We start from the raw sequence: 15,621 nt of genomic DNA, 5'->3' as shown, positions 1-15,621 counted from the left end.
TAACTTTATTTAAAAGTGACAATACCCAACGGACAACAACAGTCATCTGAAGCTGTTTAACAGTGTAAGGTAACCGCCTCCAATATTAGAGAGAAAGCCCCAAACATCAGACAATTGTGGAGATACAGAAATTCTTTTATTGCTGCCATATAATCTGCATCATTATAACTGCATTAATAATGTTCTTTACAGCATTATTCCATCTAATAATATTTCTCACAGTATTGATATTGCATTAAAGTTGTCTATTGAACATGTTCATTTGAGGATCCTTCCATTATGTTAACTTTTATTACAAGTACGGTCAGAAGTATTTCATACACATTGCATATTTGTGCTTATTTTGAGTTGATGTTCGGTTCATTAAGGGTCTTAAGCTTCACTGGCGTGACTGTCCAGGTGATACATGCTGAGGGAAACTAGAACATAGAAGGATAACTGCAATGCATGCTTACAATACATATACAGTGGGGCAAAAAAGTATTTAGTCAGCCACCGATTGTGCAAGTTTCCCCACCTAAAATGATGACAGAGGTCAGTAATTTGCACCAGAGGTACACTTCAACTGTGAGAGACAGAATGTGAAAAAAAATCCATGAATCCACATGGTAGGATTTGTAAAGAATTTATTGGTAAATCAGGGTGGAAAATAACTATTTGGTCAATAACAAAAATACAACTCAATACTTTGTAACATAACCTTTGTTGGCAATAACAGAGGTCAAACGTTTACTATAGGTCTTTACCAGGTTTGCACACACAGTAGCTGGTATTTTGGCCCATTCCTCCATGCAGATCTTCTCGAGAGCAGTGATGTTTTGGGGCTGTCGCCGAGCAACACGGACTTTCAACTCCCGCCACAGATTTTCTATGGGGTTGAGGTCTGGAGACTGGCTAGGCCACTCCAGGACTTTCAAATGCTTCTTACGGAGCCACTCCTTTGTTGCCCGGGCGGTGTGTTTTGGATCATTGTCATGTTGGAAGACCCAGCCTCGTTTCATCTTCAAAGTTCTCACTGATGGAAGGAGGTTTTGGCTCAAAATCTCACGATACATGGCCCCATTCATTCTGTCCTTAACACGGATCAGTCGTCCTGTCCCCTTGGCAGAAAAACAGCCCCATAGCATGATGTTTCCACCCCCATGCTTCACAGTAGGTATGGTGTTCTTGGGATGCAACTCAGTATTCTTCTTCCTCCAAACACGACGAGTTGAGTTTATACCAAAAAGTTCTACTTTGGTTTCATCTGACCACATGACATTCTCCCAATCCTCTGCTGTATCATCCATGTGCTCTCTGGCAAACTTCAGACGGGCCTGGACATGCACTGGCTTCAGCAGCGGAACACGTCTGGCACTGCGGGATTTGATTCCCTGCCGTTGTAGTGTGTTACTGATGGTGACCTTTGTTACTTTGGTCCCAGCTCTCTGCAGGTCATTCACCAGGTCCCCCCGTGTGGTTCTGGGATCTTTGCTCACCGTTCTCATGATCATTTTGACCCCACGGGATGAGATCTTGCGTGGAGCCCCAGATCGAGGGAGATTATCAGTGGTCTTGTATGTCTTCCATTTTCTGATGATTGCTCCCACAGTTGATTTTTTCACACCAAGCTGCTTGCCTATTGTAGATTCACTCTTCCCAGTCTGGTGCAGGTCTACAATACTTTTCCTGGTGTCCTTCGAAAGCTCTTTGGTCTTGGCCATGGCGGAGTTTGGAGTCTGACTGTTTGAGGCTGTGGACAGGTGTCTTTTATACAGATGATGAGTTCAAACAGGTGCCATTCATACAGGTAACGAGTGGGGGACAGAAAAGCGTCTTACAGAAGACGTTACAGGTCTGTGAGAGCCAGAGATTTTCCATGTTTGAGGTGACCAAATACTTATTTTCCACCCTGATTTACGAATAAATTCTTTACAAATCCTACCATGTGAATTCATGGATTTTTTTTCACATTCTGTCTCTCACAGTTGAAGTGTACCTCTGGTGCAAATTACTGACCTCTGTCATCATTTTAAGTGGGGGAACTTGCACAATCGGTGGCTGACTAAATACTTTTTTGCCCCACTGTAATCTAGGAATGTGTCAGGCCTGAGGCCTTAACTCATTTGGTGTCTCACTATATTTTACTTTACTTGGCAACAGATGACCAGAGTCAATAATTAGCCTCAGAGACCCTGAGGGCTTGAAGTTTATTACCTTGTATGGAAGGTGTTACAGAAAAGAGAAGTTCTGTGTCTGTTTATAGCCGTTAAAGATGTACAAGATGTACCATTAATAATAATGGATTGGGTTTATATAGCGCTTTTCAAGGCACCCAAAGCGCTTTACAATGCCACTATTCAGTCACTCTCACATTCACACACTGGTGGAGGCAGCTACAGTTGTAGCCACAGCTGCCCTGGGGCAGACTGACAGAAGCGAGGCTGCCATATCGCGCCATCGGCCCCTCTGGCCAACACCAGTAGGCAAGTAGGGTAAAGTGTCTTGCCCAAGGACACAACGACCAGGGCAGAGAGCCCGGGGATTGAACCGGTGACCTTCCAGTTACAGATACGCTTCCCCACCCCCTGAGCCACGGTGTGACTAATGTATTGACGCCGCCAAGGGGGGGGGGGGGGGCGTGTACCCCACTGCTTTGTAAGTGTCCACAACATGTCTTTTTGTCAGAAGACATAGGCTGATGTTTTCTCCTGTGTGTTAATAAACTCATCGCTTGATTGCACTTCTCTGGGGCCTCCGTGGTTTGTCTCACTGCTCTACATTGATAGATTTCGTGACACAATCCACTGTGAGCAGCACTTGGTGATGGTGGGAAGAAGGGGTTGGAGCTCAGAGCTGAGGCCAGAGAAGTACAGCCTTCCTCTGTGATCAGACAGCCTGACAGACTGCAGACAAACAAAACAACAATCTATCTGTCAACAGTTGTTTTCTCTTTGTCACAATAACATCTATCCATTTACATCCATTCAATGTAACTTTATTTATAAGTGACAATACCCAACAGACAACAATCGTCATCTGAAGCTGTTTAACAGTGTAAAGTAACAGCCTCCAATATTAGAGAGAAAGCCCCAAACATCAGACAATCCACTGTGAGCAGCACTTGGTGATGGTGGGAAGAAGAACTCCCTTTGACACAAAGATCCTCCCAGTGAAAACAGGCTCCAGGAGGAGCATCTACCATGACTGGTTGCAGGGTGAGGGGAAAGAGAAGAGATGAGCTCAGAGAGACAAGAACAAAACACAAACTAAGGAGAGAGAAGACAAAAGACATGCAGTAGTGACATATAAAAGCATCAGGAGTGAAAAGAGGGGAGAAGAAAGCAGAGCATCATGGGAAGTCCACCAACAGCCTGAGCCTATAGCAGCATAACTAAGGGATGGTTCAGGGTCACCTGATCCAGCTCGAACTATAAGCTTTATCAAAAAGGAAAGTTTGAAGCTGATCTTCAAAGTAGAGAGGGTGTCTGTCTCCTGAACTCAAACTGGGAGCTGCTGCCACACCCAGTCCAACATAGCCAGGCTGAGTCGTTAGATTAGTCCAACGTAAAGTCAGAAAGTCATTACTGATGTCACATTTTAGTGCAAATGTAGAAAAACTGTCCAAAAGTTATTTCTAAATCTGATATTAAACAGTTTAAATGGTGAAAAAAGCTGTAAAGAAAACAGAAAGAGTCAATAAAAGCCTCTTTAGAGGGTCACCAGTTTAAAACTCAGACATTTAAACTGGTGATTCTCCTTCTCTGCTCCATTTCCTCTCTAGACTTCCTGTTGCTAGGCGGGATTTGATTGGCTGAACGTCCTTTTAACCTTTCTTTAGTTCTTTGGGTGCTAAGCAAAGAGGAAAACACACGAGTCATGTGACGTGACATAAGGAGCGCTCTGATTGGTTGGGATTGACAAACTATGGTGCTGTTTGCAAGCTTCGCTTTGCAGAGGCAAGAAAATCTCTTAGATAGTGATGAGACGCTCCACAGTGACATTTCCACACTTTGGAGCTTCTGAAGTGCAGATGTTTGGAAACGCTGCTCCAACGTGTGGTTCAAACACTCAGGTCACGTGACCTCAGCTGCCACAGGTGGCATACCTGCTGCTTCCATGTTAGCATGTTAGCTCCAACAGGTGGTCAGTGTGAGAGCAGAAGATGATATCAGTGACATCCAAACAAGGAAGGAAGAGACTGTTGAAGGCAGTGAGCTGTGACTGCTGTGAACAGTGTCCTCACACTATTTTCTCCCTGTGTCAACATACATGAGGCTGCTTCAGCTGCAACACACCACAAACACCTTTATACAACTAAATATACTGAGAGCACACTGCTGTGGTTGCTCTGGTAACCATCCATATATCCAGCTGTTTGGGGCCGAGTCTGCTTCCTCATCCTTGGTTCAACCCTCAAAGTTTAATGTGGTTTTTTTGTGATTTGGTTTTATTTGTTGTTCTATACACTGTGAAACAAAGCTAGAAGCCCCTGTGGTACAGTGGGGGACTCAAACCCAGGACCCAACCTGCTCCAACAACAGTCAGAAGGATTTTGTTAAGTCTCATTTTCTGTTCATTAGGAAAACATCAATAATGAAGAGCACATGTTTATAGAAGCACATTCAGACCAATGACAACAGTCCATTCACACTGACCTCCACCTTTTTAAATGTGAGTAAACACATCATGGTTCTGGTGCTGATGTGGTATCAGGGACAGGTGATGATTTTGAACTCAGTCTGAGGTTTGATTACATTGAACCTGCACTGCTTTATCCTGTTTATGACACATTTATACCTAAAGTCGCAGCTGGATAACAAAGAACGAGGAAAAACACATTTGTTGAGAGAATTGTTAACAAATGTGGTGAGAGTGTTGTAATAGTTACAGACAGAACTATGATTTATTTATTTAAATGCATTCCAGGACGTTTTTTACTCACGCTATGTCTCTTCCACGATGTTATTTTTCTCTCCTACAACGTACGTTACAATTACAATTACATGACCATTTATCCAAATTAGGCGATGACATCATTTAGCGACTTCCAGCGACTTTTAGGACAGCCAATAGCAATTTTCCTTACTGAGGAATTGGCAACACCAGGAGCAGTGGGTGGATGACAGCATCATCATGAAGGATCAGTGTGAGAATACATCATCATCCACAAAGAAAACCAGTCTGCGTGTCTGACGCTCTTGTTAGAAAGACACAGTCGCAGCTTGTGGGTGCAGTTAGCTGGTTTGCTAGTTATCTGATCTGCTAGTTTGCTGCTCTGCTAGTTAGCTGGGAGCTAACTCACTCGAACATTTGATGCTAAACTGTCTAAACTGTGTGAGCAGCATTCATTGCTGCTCTGTGTTACTCTCCAGCCTCTCTTTCACTTAGTCCTCTCAGTTTTTTCCTCCTTAAAAACTAGAAAACCTTCTTTTTCAGCTTCTCCTCCACACCCGAGCTGTGGCTAAGGTGCTACCAGCACGCAGGCTCGGTGTGTCCAAATTCATGGGCTGCGTCCTCCTGAGGACACATTTGTAGACCGATTACGTCACAGCGACGCACCGAAGGCTGTCCAAATTCCTCTGAATGCAGCCGACAAATGCGTCCTCCTTTTCCCCGAATTTGAAGGATGGGTCGGGTGTGTCCTTCGTGGCCCACCATATCCCAGAATTCATAGTGCGGCCCAGCCAAACTCCAGCTTCCAGTAATGGCGACCGCTACTAAGTTTTAAAATTACTCTTATTAATCTTCCTGGGTCACAAAATAAACTTTTAACATATTTTCAGGGGAGAATGTGGGTGTGTAAACTTCAAATATCTGCTCGGTTTATCAAGATATCGCATATTTGCAAAAGTGCAAAAGTGCTTCGACGTTTTCGGCGACGTCTGTTACCCACCAACTCGATAGCTAGTCGAGAGCTCGAGGGTCACTGAAGCCGCAGAGAACGGCACAACTCCCGGCACATCATTTTCAGATCACCGCGGACTTTCACTGCTCAGGTTAAAAGTAATATTAGTAACATATGACTGAATCTATATCTCACTTAAAGCTTTCTGTAAATGAAAGAATCAGTGAAAATGAGGCGCTTCAGCTGATTTTAAACAAAAACTCTGAACATAACCTGGTCCAGACCAGGTTATTGGTTCAGCATCAGTAACGGTGATGTAGCCAGGTAGAAACAGAGCTAGACAGACAAACATTTATGCTCACAATCACACATCTCCAGTTAACCCAGCATGCATGTTCTTGGACTGTGGGAGGAAGCAGAGAACCTGAAGACAACCCACACAGGCCACACTATCACTCTTATTTACAGAATTATAATCTAATTAGATGATAAAGTAATAAATTATTTGGTATTTTAATGAAAATACATTTTAAGCAATAGTTTATAAGTCAACAATTATAGTTAAATAAAGTGACAAATCAAACAGTCAATAAAACCTTCTACAGCTGAAACTAATGTAGACAATGTTGGGGTAAAAATCAGAGACGATAACTACCAAAATAAAACAGGAAGTGAATAACATTCAAGCTCACTTTAAGCTCAACAGTCAAACTCTGTTTTGTATTAATCTATTGTTTTGAATTTTTGTTTACATTTTATATTTAAGTGAGGCAATGAGTCATATCACTATGACCAAATACACAGGGAGTGCAGAATTATTAGGCAAGTTGTATTTCTGAGGAATAATTTTATTATTGAACAACAACCATGTTCTCAACGAACCCAAAAAACTCATTAATATTAAAGCTGAATGTTTTTGGAAGTAGTTTTTAGTTTGTTTTTAGTTTTAGCTATTTTAGGGGGATATCTGTGTGTGCAGGTGACTATTACTGTGCATAATTATTAGGCAACTTAACAAAAAACAAATATATACCCATTTCAATGATTTATTTTTACCAGTGAAACCAATATAACATCTCCACATTCACAAATATACATTTCTGACATTCAAAAACAAAACAAAAACAAATCAGCGACCAATATAGCCACCTTTCTTTGCAAGGACACTCAAAAGCCTGCCATCCATGGATTCTGTCAGTGTTTTGATCTGTTCACCATCAACATTGCGTGCAGCAGCAACCACAGCCTCCCAGACACTGTTCAGAGAGGTGTACTGTTTTCCCTCCTTGTAAATCTCACATTTGATGATGGACCACAGGTTCTCAATGGGGTTCAGATCAGGTGAACAAGGAGGCCATGTCATTAGTTTTTCTTCTTTTATACCCTTTCTTGCCAGCCACGCTGTGGAGTACTTGGACGCGTGTGATGGAGCATTGTCCTGCATGAAAATCATGTTTTTCTTGAAGGATGCAGACTTCTTCCTGTACCACTGCTTGAAGAAGGTGTCTTCCAGAAACTGGCAGTAGGACTGGGAGTTGAGCTTGACTCCATCCTCAACCCGAAAAGGCCCCACAAGCTCATCTTTGATGATACCAGCCCAAACCAGTACTCCACCTCCACCTTGCTGGCGTCTGAGTGGGACTGGAGCTCTCTGCCCTTTACCAATCCAGCCACGGGCCCATCCATCTGGCCCATCAAGACTCACTCTCATTTCATCAGTCCATAAAACCTTAGAAAAACCAGTCTTGAGATATTTCTTGGCCCAGTCTTGACGTTTCAGCTTGTGTGTCTTGTTCAGTGGTGGTCGTCTTTCAGCCTTTCTTACCTTGGCCATGTCTCTGAGTATTGCACACCTTGTGCTTTTGGGCACTCCAGTGATGTTGCAGCTCTGAAATATGGCCAAACTGGTGGCAAGTGGCATCTTGGCAGCTGCACGCTTGACTTTTCTCAGTTCATGGGCAGTTATTTTGCACCTTGGTTTTTCCACACGCTTCTTGCGACCCTGTTGACTATTTTGAATGAAACGCTTGATTGTTCGATGATCACGCTTCAGAAGCTTTGCAATTTTGAGACTGCTGCATCCCTCTGCAAGATATCTCACTGTTTTTGACTTTTCTGAGCCTGTCAAGTCCTTCTTTTGACCCATTTTGCCAAAGGAAAGGACGTTGCCTAACAATTATGCACACCTGATATAGGGTGTTGATGTCATTAGACCACACCCCTTCTCATTACAGAGATTCACATCACCTAATATGCTTAATTGGTAGTAGGCTTTCGAGCCTATACAGCTTGGAGTAAGACAACATGCATGAAGAGGATGATGTGGACAAAATACTCATTTGCCTAATAATTCTGCACTCCCTGTATATTTCATCTTTTCAGTCAGAAATAATCAATTGATCATATTTTTATTACTAAATGTTTCTGAAAATCAAATTCTGATATCTGAACAAACAGCTCTGTAAAAACCTTCAGAATACAGGAATCGAACTAGAAGGTTTGGTGGATGAAGCACTGCTAAAATAAAGATTTTGGACTCAGGAGCAGATGGGACATTTCATTGCAAATGAAAGACAGAAAGTGAACAAATATCACTAAAAACCCCAGACACTAATTTCTACATTAAGACTTTTTTAAAAATCAATTTCCTGTTTATGCAGTAATAGAAATCAGGTTTAACGTGATCATCATTGGAAAATTTTAAATCCTGACCTGAGAGTTTCCATTTTACAGTGTGGACTCTTCACTCCAGCAGACAGAAGCTTCACTCCTGAATCCTGCAGGTCAGAGTTACTCAGGTCCAGCTGTCTCAGACTAGAGGACTGGGAGCTGAGAGCTGAGGACAGAGCTTCATAGCCTCTCTCTGAGAGCTTACAGTGACTCAGTCTGAAAAATGACAGATAAACATTAAACAAACACTGTTGTTAAGTTGCAATGAGGGTGCACTAAAGAGTTTTTAGATTTAGCAATTAATCCTGTGTTTTTACTGAGAGTCCACAAATGGATGACGCTGACATTTGTTAACTGACAAAGGTCAATCAATTCTGGTATTCTATTGCAAATGCCAATTGGGCTCCATGTGCCGGGCAGTGCATTAGCACCAAAGTAGCTGACATATTGATCAATAACTCTCTGCTCATTAAATTATCATAAAACTATTACAGAAGTTTAACTGACTTTTTTCCCATTTAGTGGATTCTTATTGGTTAATTCTGTCAATTGATGAAAAGCACAACATAACTTGATCTCACCTCAGAGTATTCAGTTTACAGTCTGGACTTCTCAGTCCTGCAGAAAGAAACTTCACTGCTGGATCCTGCAGGTTGTTGTTACTTAAGTCCAGCTCTCTCAGTGTAGAAGACTGGGAGCTGAGAACTGAGGACAGAGCTTCACAGCCTCTGTCTGAGAGATCAGGGACACTCAGGCTAAAAAACAAAATAAAAACACAATTTGAAAAACTGTAATTTGATAACAAACTATTATCAAATGACAAGTTAAATGAACTCTCTGACCAGTTACAGAGACTCAGTCTGGGGGAACAGAAAATATTTTAAAAGTCCACGTAGTAAAGAGATTAGAAATGTGGCAGATGATTATAACTTTAGACCAAAAAGGTGCCTCTCGCTTATATATTTGTTAAAACAAGAATAAACACTTATCTTGATTTGCTTTGAAATTTTATTGACTTCTTATGCTGATTCATAAAGAATATGACTTCATCTGACCTGAGAGCCTGAAAAACAATCAAGCATGCATGACTGAATCTGCCAGCAGCTGCAGATCCTTGGAGCTGTACTGGTGATGCTGATTGTAACATATAGAAGTGAACTCCTCTTCAGCTGAGCAATAAGACCAGAGGAGGAATGAGGGAGTTGATCACCTATGGCTCCATCACAGTCTTTGAACGTCTTCAGTCAGTACAGAATGATGCTGCGAGGCTTTTAACCAGCACATGAAACAGACTGGACATTACTCCAGTTTAATCTCTTCACACTGGTAACCAGTTCATTTTAGGCTTTATTTAAAGTTTTAGTCCTTACTTTAAGTCCCAGTCTATATTTCTGACTTTCTACAATCCTACAGCTCTTCTCACATCTGAGATCTTCCAGTTAAAGGCTGTTACTGGTCCCACTAACTCATTTATTCAGACTCTAGTATTCAGAGTGGCCTTTAACTAGTTTTAGGCTGTATGATGTTCAGTGTTTGCTGTTTAATGTTTTTATTGCCTGTTTCTATTGTAAAGCACTTTGTGATTTTTGACCTGTGAAAGCTGCTGTATGAATAAAGTTTACTTACAGGATGATTCTGGATATGACTTTGATAAAAGCTGACACCCAGATATGTTTAAGACACTGACATTTACTGCTGCTATCAAACATTAACTATAATATACTGTATTTAGTAGGGGTGCAACGATATTCGTATCGACATTGAACCGTTCGATACAGTGCTTTCGGTTCGGTACGCATATGTATCGAACAATACAACATTTGTAATTTATTTTATCAATTTTCCTTCTGACGACGCTGTCTGTGTTGAGCGCTCAGTGAATCTGTGTTCGACTACTCCGCCTAGGCTGTACTGTCGAGCGCAGATCCACTGAGTGCTCCACACAGACAGCATAGTCAGGAGGAAGAGCGCAGGGCAAGCTAGCAAGACAGAAGTTAAGCTCTCAGCAACATGGACCTCCCCCACCCTCATTCAGATCTGGCCTTTGGAACTATTTTGGTCTTCATGTGACGTATGACCCTGAAGGTAAGCAAGTCATGGACTAAAGTAAAACAGTATGTTGGATGTGTCACGCAATGCTCAATTACATGGGTGGGAACTAGTGTGTTAGCGCAGTTAGCTCGTTAACGTGTTGGCCGTCTAGCCCCACGCACGGGGCGATCGGCGGTAGCTCGTTAACGGAGATTTGCCGTGTTGTGGCGTTAAGGTCATTTCAACGAGATTAACCTGAAAGCACTAGTGGGAACACAACGAATATGACTGCACATTTACGCCGACATCATCCTAGTGCAAAGACAAAAACAACAAGCATGCTACTAACTTTAGCCGAGTCATTTAGACAGCTGTTAGCACATGATTCTCCTTATGCTGCTGAGAATATAGCCCAGAAGAAGCGGATAGTATAGCTTTTATTTTGGAAAGAGACATTTCTCTGTAATAAACTCTCTTTTCCAAAGATGAGTGATTCCTCAATCAGATACAGGGCTCGCAAAATCGCTAGCCCGACGTCCCGGAGCTAGCGATTTTTTCAGTCGGGCTACCAAAATCTATCTCTTCCCTGCCCGTCGGGCTATTGTAGGAAGGAAAAATATATGTCAATGCTTTTGCATTCTTTCAGAAATGTAGCTGGGTAATTATGTCATTGGCATCGGTGAGCCACTGTCAATATGTGACATATTGAAATCGCGTTTGAATTTGCGCTTGTTTTTTTGCTTTCACTTTGCAATCGTGCGAACTGTGTATAGAGAGCGACAGCACTGATCTGTGAGTGATGATAATTTGTGCACCAATTCCTCTGACATCGTCTTATTAATCGTTAGCTTACTATGCAAACATGACAAGTGAAATCTCCCGCAGCTTAAACATGTGAGAGGTTGATCGCGCAGAGAATCGCTGAGCTTATGTGAGTGAGTGTGTAAAAGCAGCAGGAGAAGTTATGATAAATCAGACTATAAGGCAAAAAGAAAGTGCAGCTTTATGGTTTCATGGACAAAAGAATTTCTGTGGCTGCAATATGACGAGCTAAATAACCAGGGGTGCACATAAGTGGTCCGCAGGTGCGCATTCACTGTCAAAATAAAAAACACGCACAAGGGTTAGGGTTAAATTTAAAAACTGTACTTTTGAGTTAAAATATATATTTATAATTTTAATAAATGACAAATTAAAAAGGCATGAACATTTTTTTGTATCGAAAAAATATCGAACCGTGACACCAAAGTATCGAACCGAACCGTGAATTTTGTGTATCGTTGCACCCCTAGTATTTAGTGCTGATGATCATGTAAATAAATATGTTTAAGTTTTTAAGGGTCCATCACACATTACACTATTTATGTTATAGATAAAAGCCTGATCACATGTTTACTCACAGAGCTTTGTTGGAGGCTTTGACCACTGGCAGCAGCCTCAGAAGAGCCTCCTCTGAAGCAGAGTATTTCTGCAGGTCAAACACATCCAGATCTTCTTCTGATGACAGTAAGATGAAGACCAGAGCTGACCACTGAGCAGGAGACAGTTCATCTGTGGAGAGACTTCCTGATCTCAGGGACTGTTGGATCTCCTCCACTAGAGAACGATCATTCAGTTCATTCAGACAGTGGAACAGATTGATGCTTTTCTCTGCAGACAGATTCTCACTGAGCTTCTTCTTGATGTACTGGACTGTTTCCTGATTGGTCTGCCAGCTACTTCCTGTCTGTCTCAGCAGACCTCGTAGGAGAGTCTGATTAGTCTGCAGTGAAAGACCCAGGAGGAAGCGGAGGAACAAGTCCAGGTGTCCATTTGGACTCTGTAAGGCCTTGTTCACAGAACTCTGGTAGAAGTGTTTCTTTGCAGATTCTCCTGTTTCAGACTTCTGGGAGGTTGTTTGTTGTTGTTCCATCAGATTGAGTCCAGAGTTGCTGAAGGTCAGATGGACATGAAGAGCAGCCAGAAACTCCTGAACACTCAGATGGATGAAGCAGAACACCTTGTCCTGGTACAGTCCTCTCTCCTCTTTAAAGATCTGTGTGAACACTCCTGAGTACACTGAGGCTGCTCTGATATCGATGCCACACTCTGTCAGGTCTGATTCATAGAAGATCAGGTTTCCTTTCTGCAGCTGATCAAAAGCCAGTTTTCCCAGAGACTCCATCATCTTCCTGCTCTCTGGACTCCAGTGTGGATCTGTCTCAGCTCCTCCATCATACTTGACCTTCTTCACTTTGGCCTGAACCACCAGGAAGTGGATGTACATCTCAGTCAGGGTCTTGGGCAGCTGTCCTCCCTCTCTGGTTTCCAGCACATCCTCCAGAACTGTAGCAGTGATCCAGCAGAAGACTGGGATGTGACACATGATGTGGAGGCTTCGTGATGTCTTGATGTGGGAGATGATCCTGCTGGCCTGCTCCTCATCTCTGAATCTCTTCCTGAAGTACTCCTCCTTCTGTGGGTCAGTGAACCCTCTGACCTCTGTCACCATGCCAACACAGTCAGGAGGGATCTGATTGGCTGCTGCAGGTCGTGTGGTTATCCAGAGGCGAGCAGAGGGAAGCAGTTTCCCCCTGATGAGGTTTATCAGCAGCACATCCACTGAGGTGGACTTTCTAGGGTCAGTTAGGATTGTAGTTTTGTGGAAGTCCAGAGGAAGTCGACACTCATCCAGACCATCAAAGATGAACACAACCTGGAAGTCTTCAAAGCTGCAGATTCCTGCTTCTTTGGTTTCAGTAAAGAAGTGATGAACAAGTCCCACCAAGCTGAACTTTTCCTCTTTCAGCACATTCAGCTCTCTGAAAGTGAATGGAAATATGAACTGGATGTCCTGGTTGGCTTTGTCTTCAGCCCAGTCCAGGCTGTATTTCTGTGTTAAGACTGTTTTCCCAATGCCAGCCACTCCCTTTGTCAGCACTGTTCTGATTGGTTCATCTCTTCCAGGTGAGGCTTTAAAGATGTCTTCTTGTCTGATGGTTGTTTCTGGTCTGTCTGGTTTCCTGGATGCTGTTTCAATCTGTCTGACCTCATGTTCATCATTGACCTCTGCAGTCCCTCCCTCTGTGATGTAGAGCTCTGTGTAGATCTGATTCAGGAGGGTTGGGTTTCCTGCTTTAGCGATGCCCTCAAACACACACTGGAACTTCTTCTTCAGGGTGGATTTAAGGTTACGATGACAAACAGCAGCTGGAAGTTCTGAATAATAATAATAAAAATACAACTTTAACAATCACATTTTACAAAATGCTGATGACAATTTCTGACCCACTGAGAAATGACTGAACACACTGGTGTCACAAGTCTCTCATTTATCCAGCAGCTTAAATCTTTAGATAAATCCTCTTACGTCTCTGCAGACGGTCAGCCAGCTCCTCCTGCTTCATTCTCCTCAGGAAGTCCACTGTGATCTTCACAAATGCCTCTCTGCTGTTTCTCCTCTGCTCATCATCCTCCCTCTGAAACTCCAAGCACTGGGGCTTATTTGGATTCAGAGCCTTCTGGATCTTCTTCAGCTCGTTCTTCACAAAAGTGATGATGTTGTCCTCCAGCAGCTGGAACAGAATATTTATGAATGACCCACCACTCTGAACTTTAGTCCACACAACATCCACTTCTTTACCATCAAGGGGCATATCATCCGCGAACTCTTTACCAATTATAGGTTTGACTTTATCTGATTAACTGAGACTTTGTCCACAACTCCATGATCCCAAAACGTTGATGCTGTTCATATGAATGCAGCGATTTCAGTGGGAGAAACATTTCACTGGTGTTCAGAGCTGAACTACCAACAGGTTGATGATCAAAGCCAGAAACTTGGAGATGTTTCAGGTGACTGAGTTGATCGTACAGACAACTGGTCTTAAAGGTTCACTCTGTTTACGCATACAGATCAGTATTTAAGGTTTGACTCTCATCATCCACTGGGGCACAAACTGGGCGTCATCAGGACGCTACAACACAGAACAAACACCATCCCCACAGACACAGCAGCCAGCGAAGCAGAAGAACTTCACATCAAGAAGGTCCTGAGTAAATGTGAACGCTGGTTTGAGGGCGGAGTCAAGGAGGCCATTTATGTGAAAAGGAAAGACCATCTCTGAATGGAGGAGGGGCCTAAGGGTACAACTGTCACCATCTTACATGCTGTGATTGCAGCCATTCCCCAGCTCTCTGTGAACTGGACTCATGAACATTGATCAACAACCATTGATCAATGGTCCTGACAATATGCGTACCAATGATCAATGAACTGACCTCCCAGCCCATTGTTCCTTCAGTGGGCTGGTTTCAGTCATACAAATGTCCTGTTTATGAGATTGAAACCTGCAGTCAGCTGAGACTGAAGAAGTCACCTGATGATGATGAAACGTTTCTCCCACTGAAAACATCCAGATGAACAGAATCAAGCTTTTTGGGATTTACGTACCTGGATGATTGAGCATCAAGACACAACTCTGTGACTTTTCTCAGATGAATAAATCCTCTCCTCCAGCTTTGTTTACATCTACCAGCCCTGTGGCGCTGCCCAGGGAAATAATCTATGTGAGAGGTGGAAAGTCATACAGGTGTCTGCTCCTGCCTTCAGTTATTTTATCTACTGTGTGTCAACTGGCTGAACCTCCTCCAACTGTCTACTGTCTCCCTAAACTCAACAATGACTTCGTGATCTATCCATTCTCTGACCAAAGACATCCTGCTGCAGGAGGTTAACATAGCAGCCAATGATGATCCCACTCACTGTGAACAACACATTTGGACCTGATTTTCTGCTCTGGTTTACACGTGAACTTCCACTGCTGTCACCAACTTGAGAGGCTCTACAGAAAAACTGGACTTGTCCATAAAAATCATAAACTACATTACAAGGACAGCATTGCTCAATCAACTCTGATTACTACTGACATGTTATCTCTTCTAACTAAGGTATAGACACTCAAACTTGCTGCTTTCAGTGAGAAGTCAAATGTCTGAATATGAGCTGGAAGCTGCTGAGAGTCCTCCTCCTCCTTCCCGTGGGGTTTACTTTCTCTACTACTTTCAATATAAACACGCCCCTTTCATGCACCTGCAGAGGGCCACCAGCAGAT

General features: G+C 42.8%; 1 protein-coding gene and 1 long non-coding RNA gene across 2 annotated transcripts in view; one reads left to right on the top strand and one right to left on the bottom strand.

The window, feature by feature from the left end:
- Positions 1–14,163, bottom strand: part of LOC143413238 (protein NLRC3-like) — a 14,858-nt gene extending 695 nt beyond the window's left edge. Inside the window, exons 1-4 of the mRNA XM_076876002.1 lie at positions 13,878–14,163; positions 11,929–13,726; positions 9,079–9,252; positions 8,540–8,713 (exon numbers count right to left, since the gene is read on the bottom strand). Coding sequence (XP_076732117.1) covers positions 8,540–8,713; positions 9,079–9,252; positions 11,929–13,726; positions 13,878–14,163 — 2,432 coding nt within the window. The remainder of the gene's footprint in view (positions 1–8,539; positions 8,714–9,078; positions 9,253–11,928; positions 13,727–13,877) is intronic.
- The window catches only part of LOC143420732 (uncharacterized), a 441,774-nt gene that overhangs the window by 191,076 nt on the left and 235,077 nt on the right, over positions 1–15,621 (top strand). The gene's annotated exons all lie outside the window — the stretch shown is intronic.

Source organism: Maylandia zebra, linkage group LG2, assembly GCF_041146795.1.
Source record: "Maylandia zebra isolate NMK-2024a linkage group LG2, Mzebra_GT3a, whole genome shotgun sequence".
NCBI lineage: Eukaryota > Metazoa > Chordata > Actinopteri > Cichliformes > Cichlidae > Maylandia > Maylandia zebra.
The sequence above is the reverse complement of the archived record's forward strand: the minus strand, read 5'-3'. Positions and strand labels throughout refer to the sequence as shown.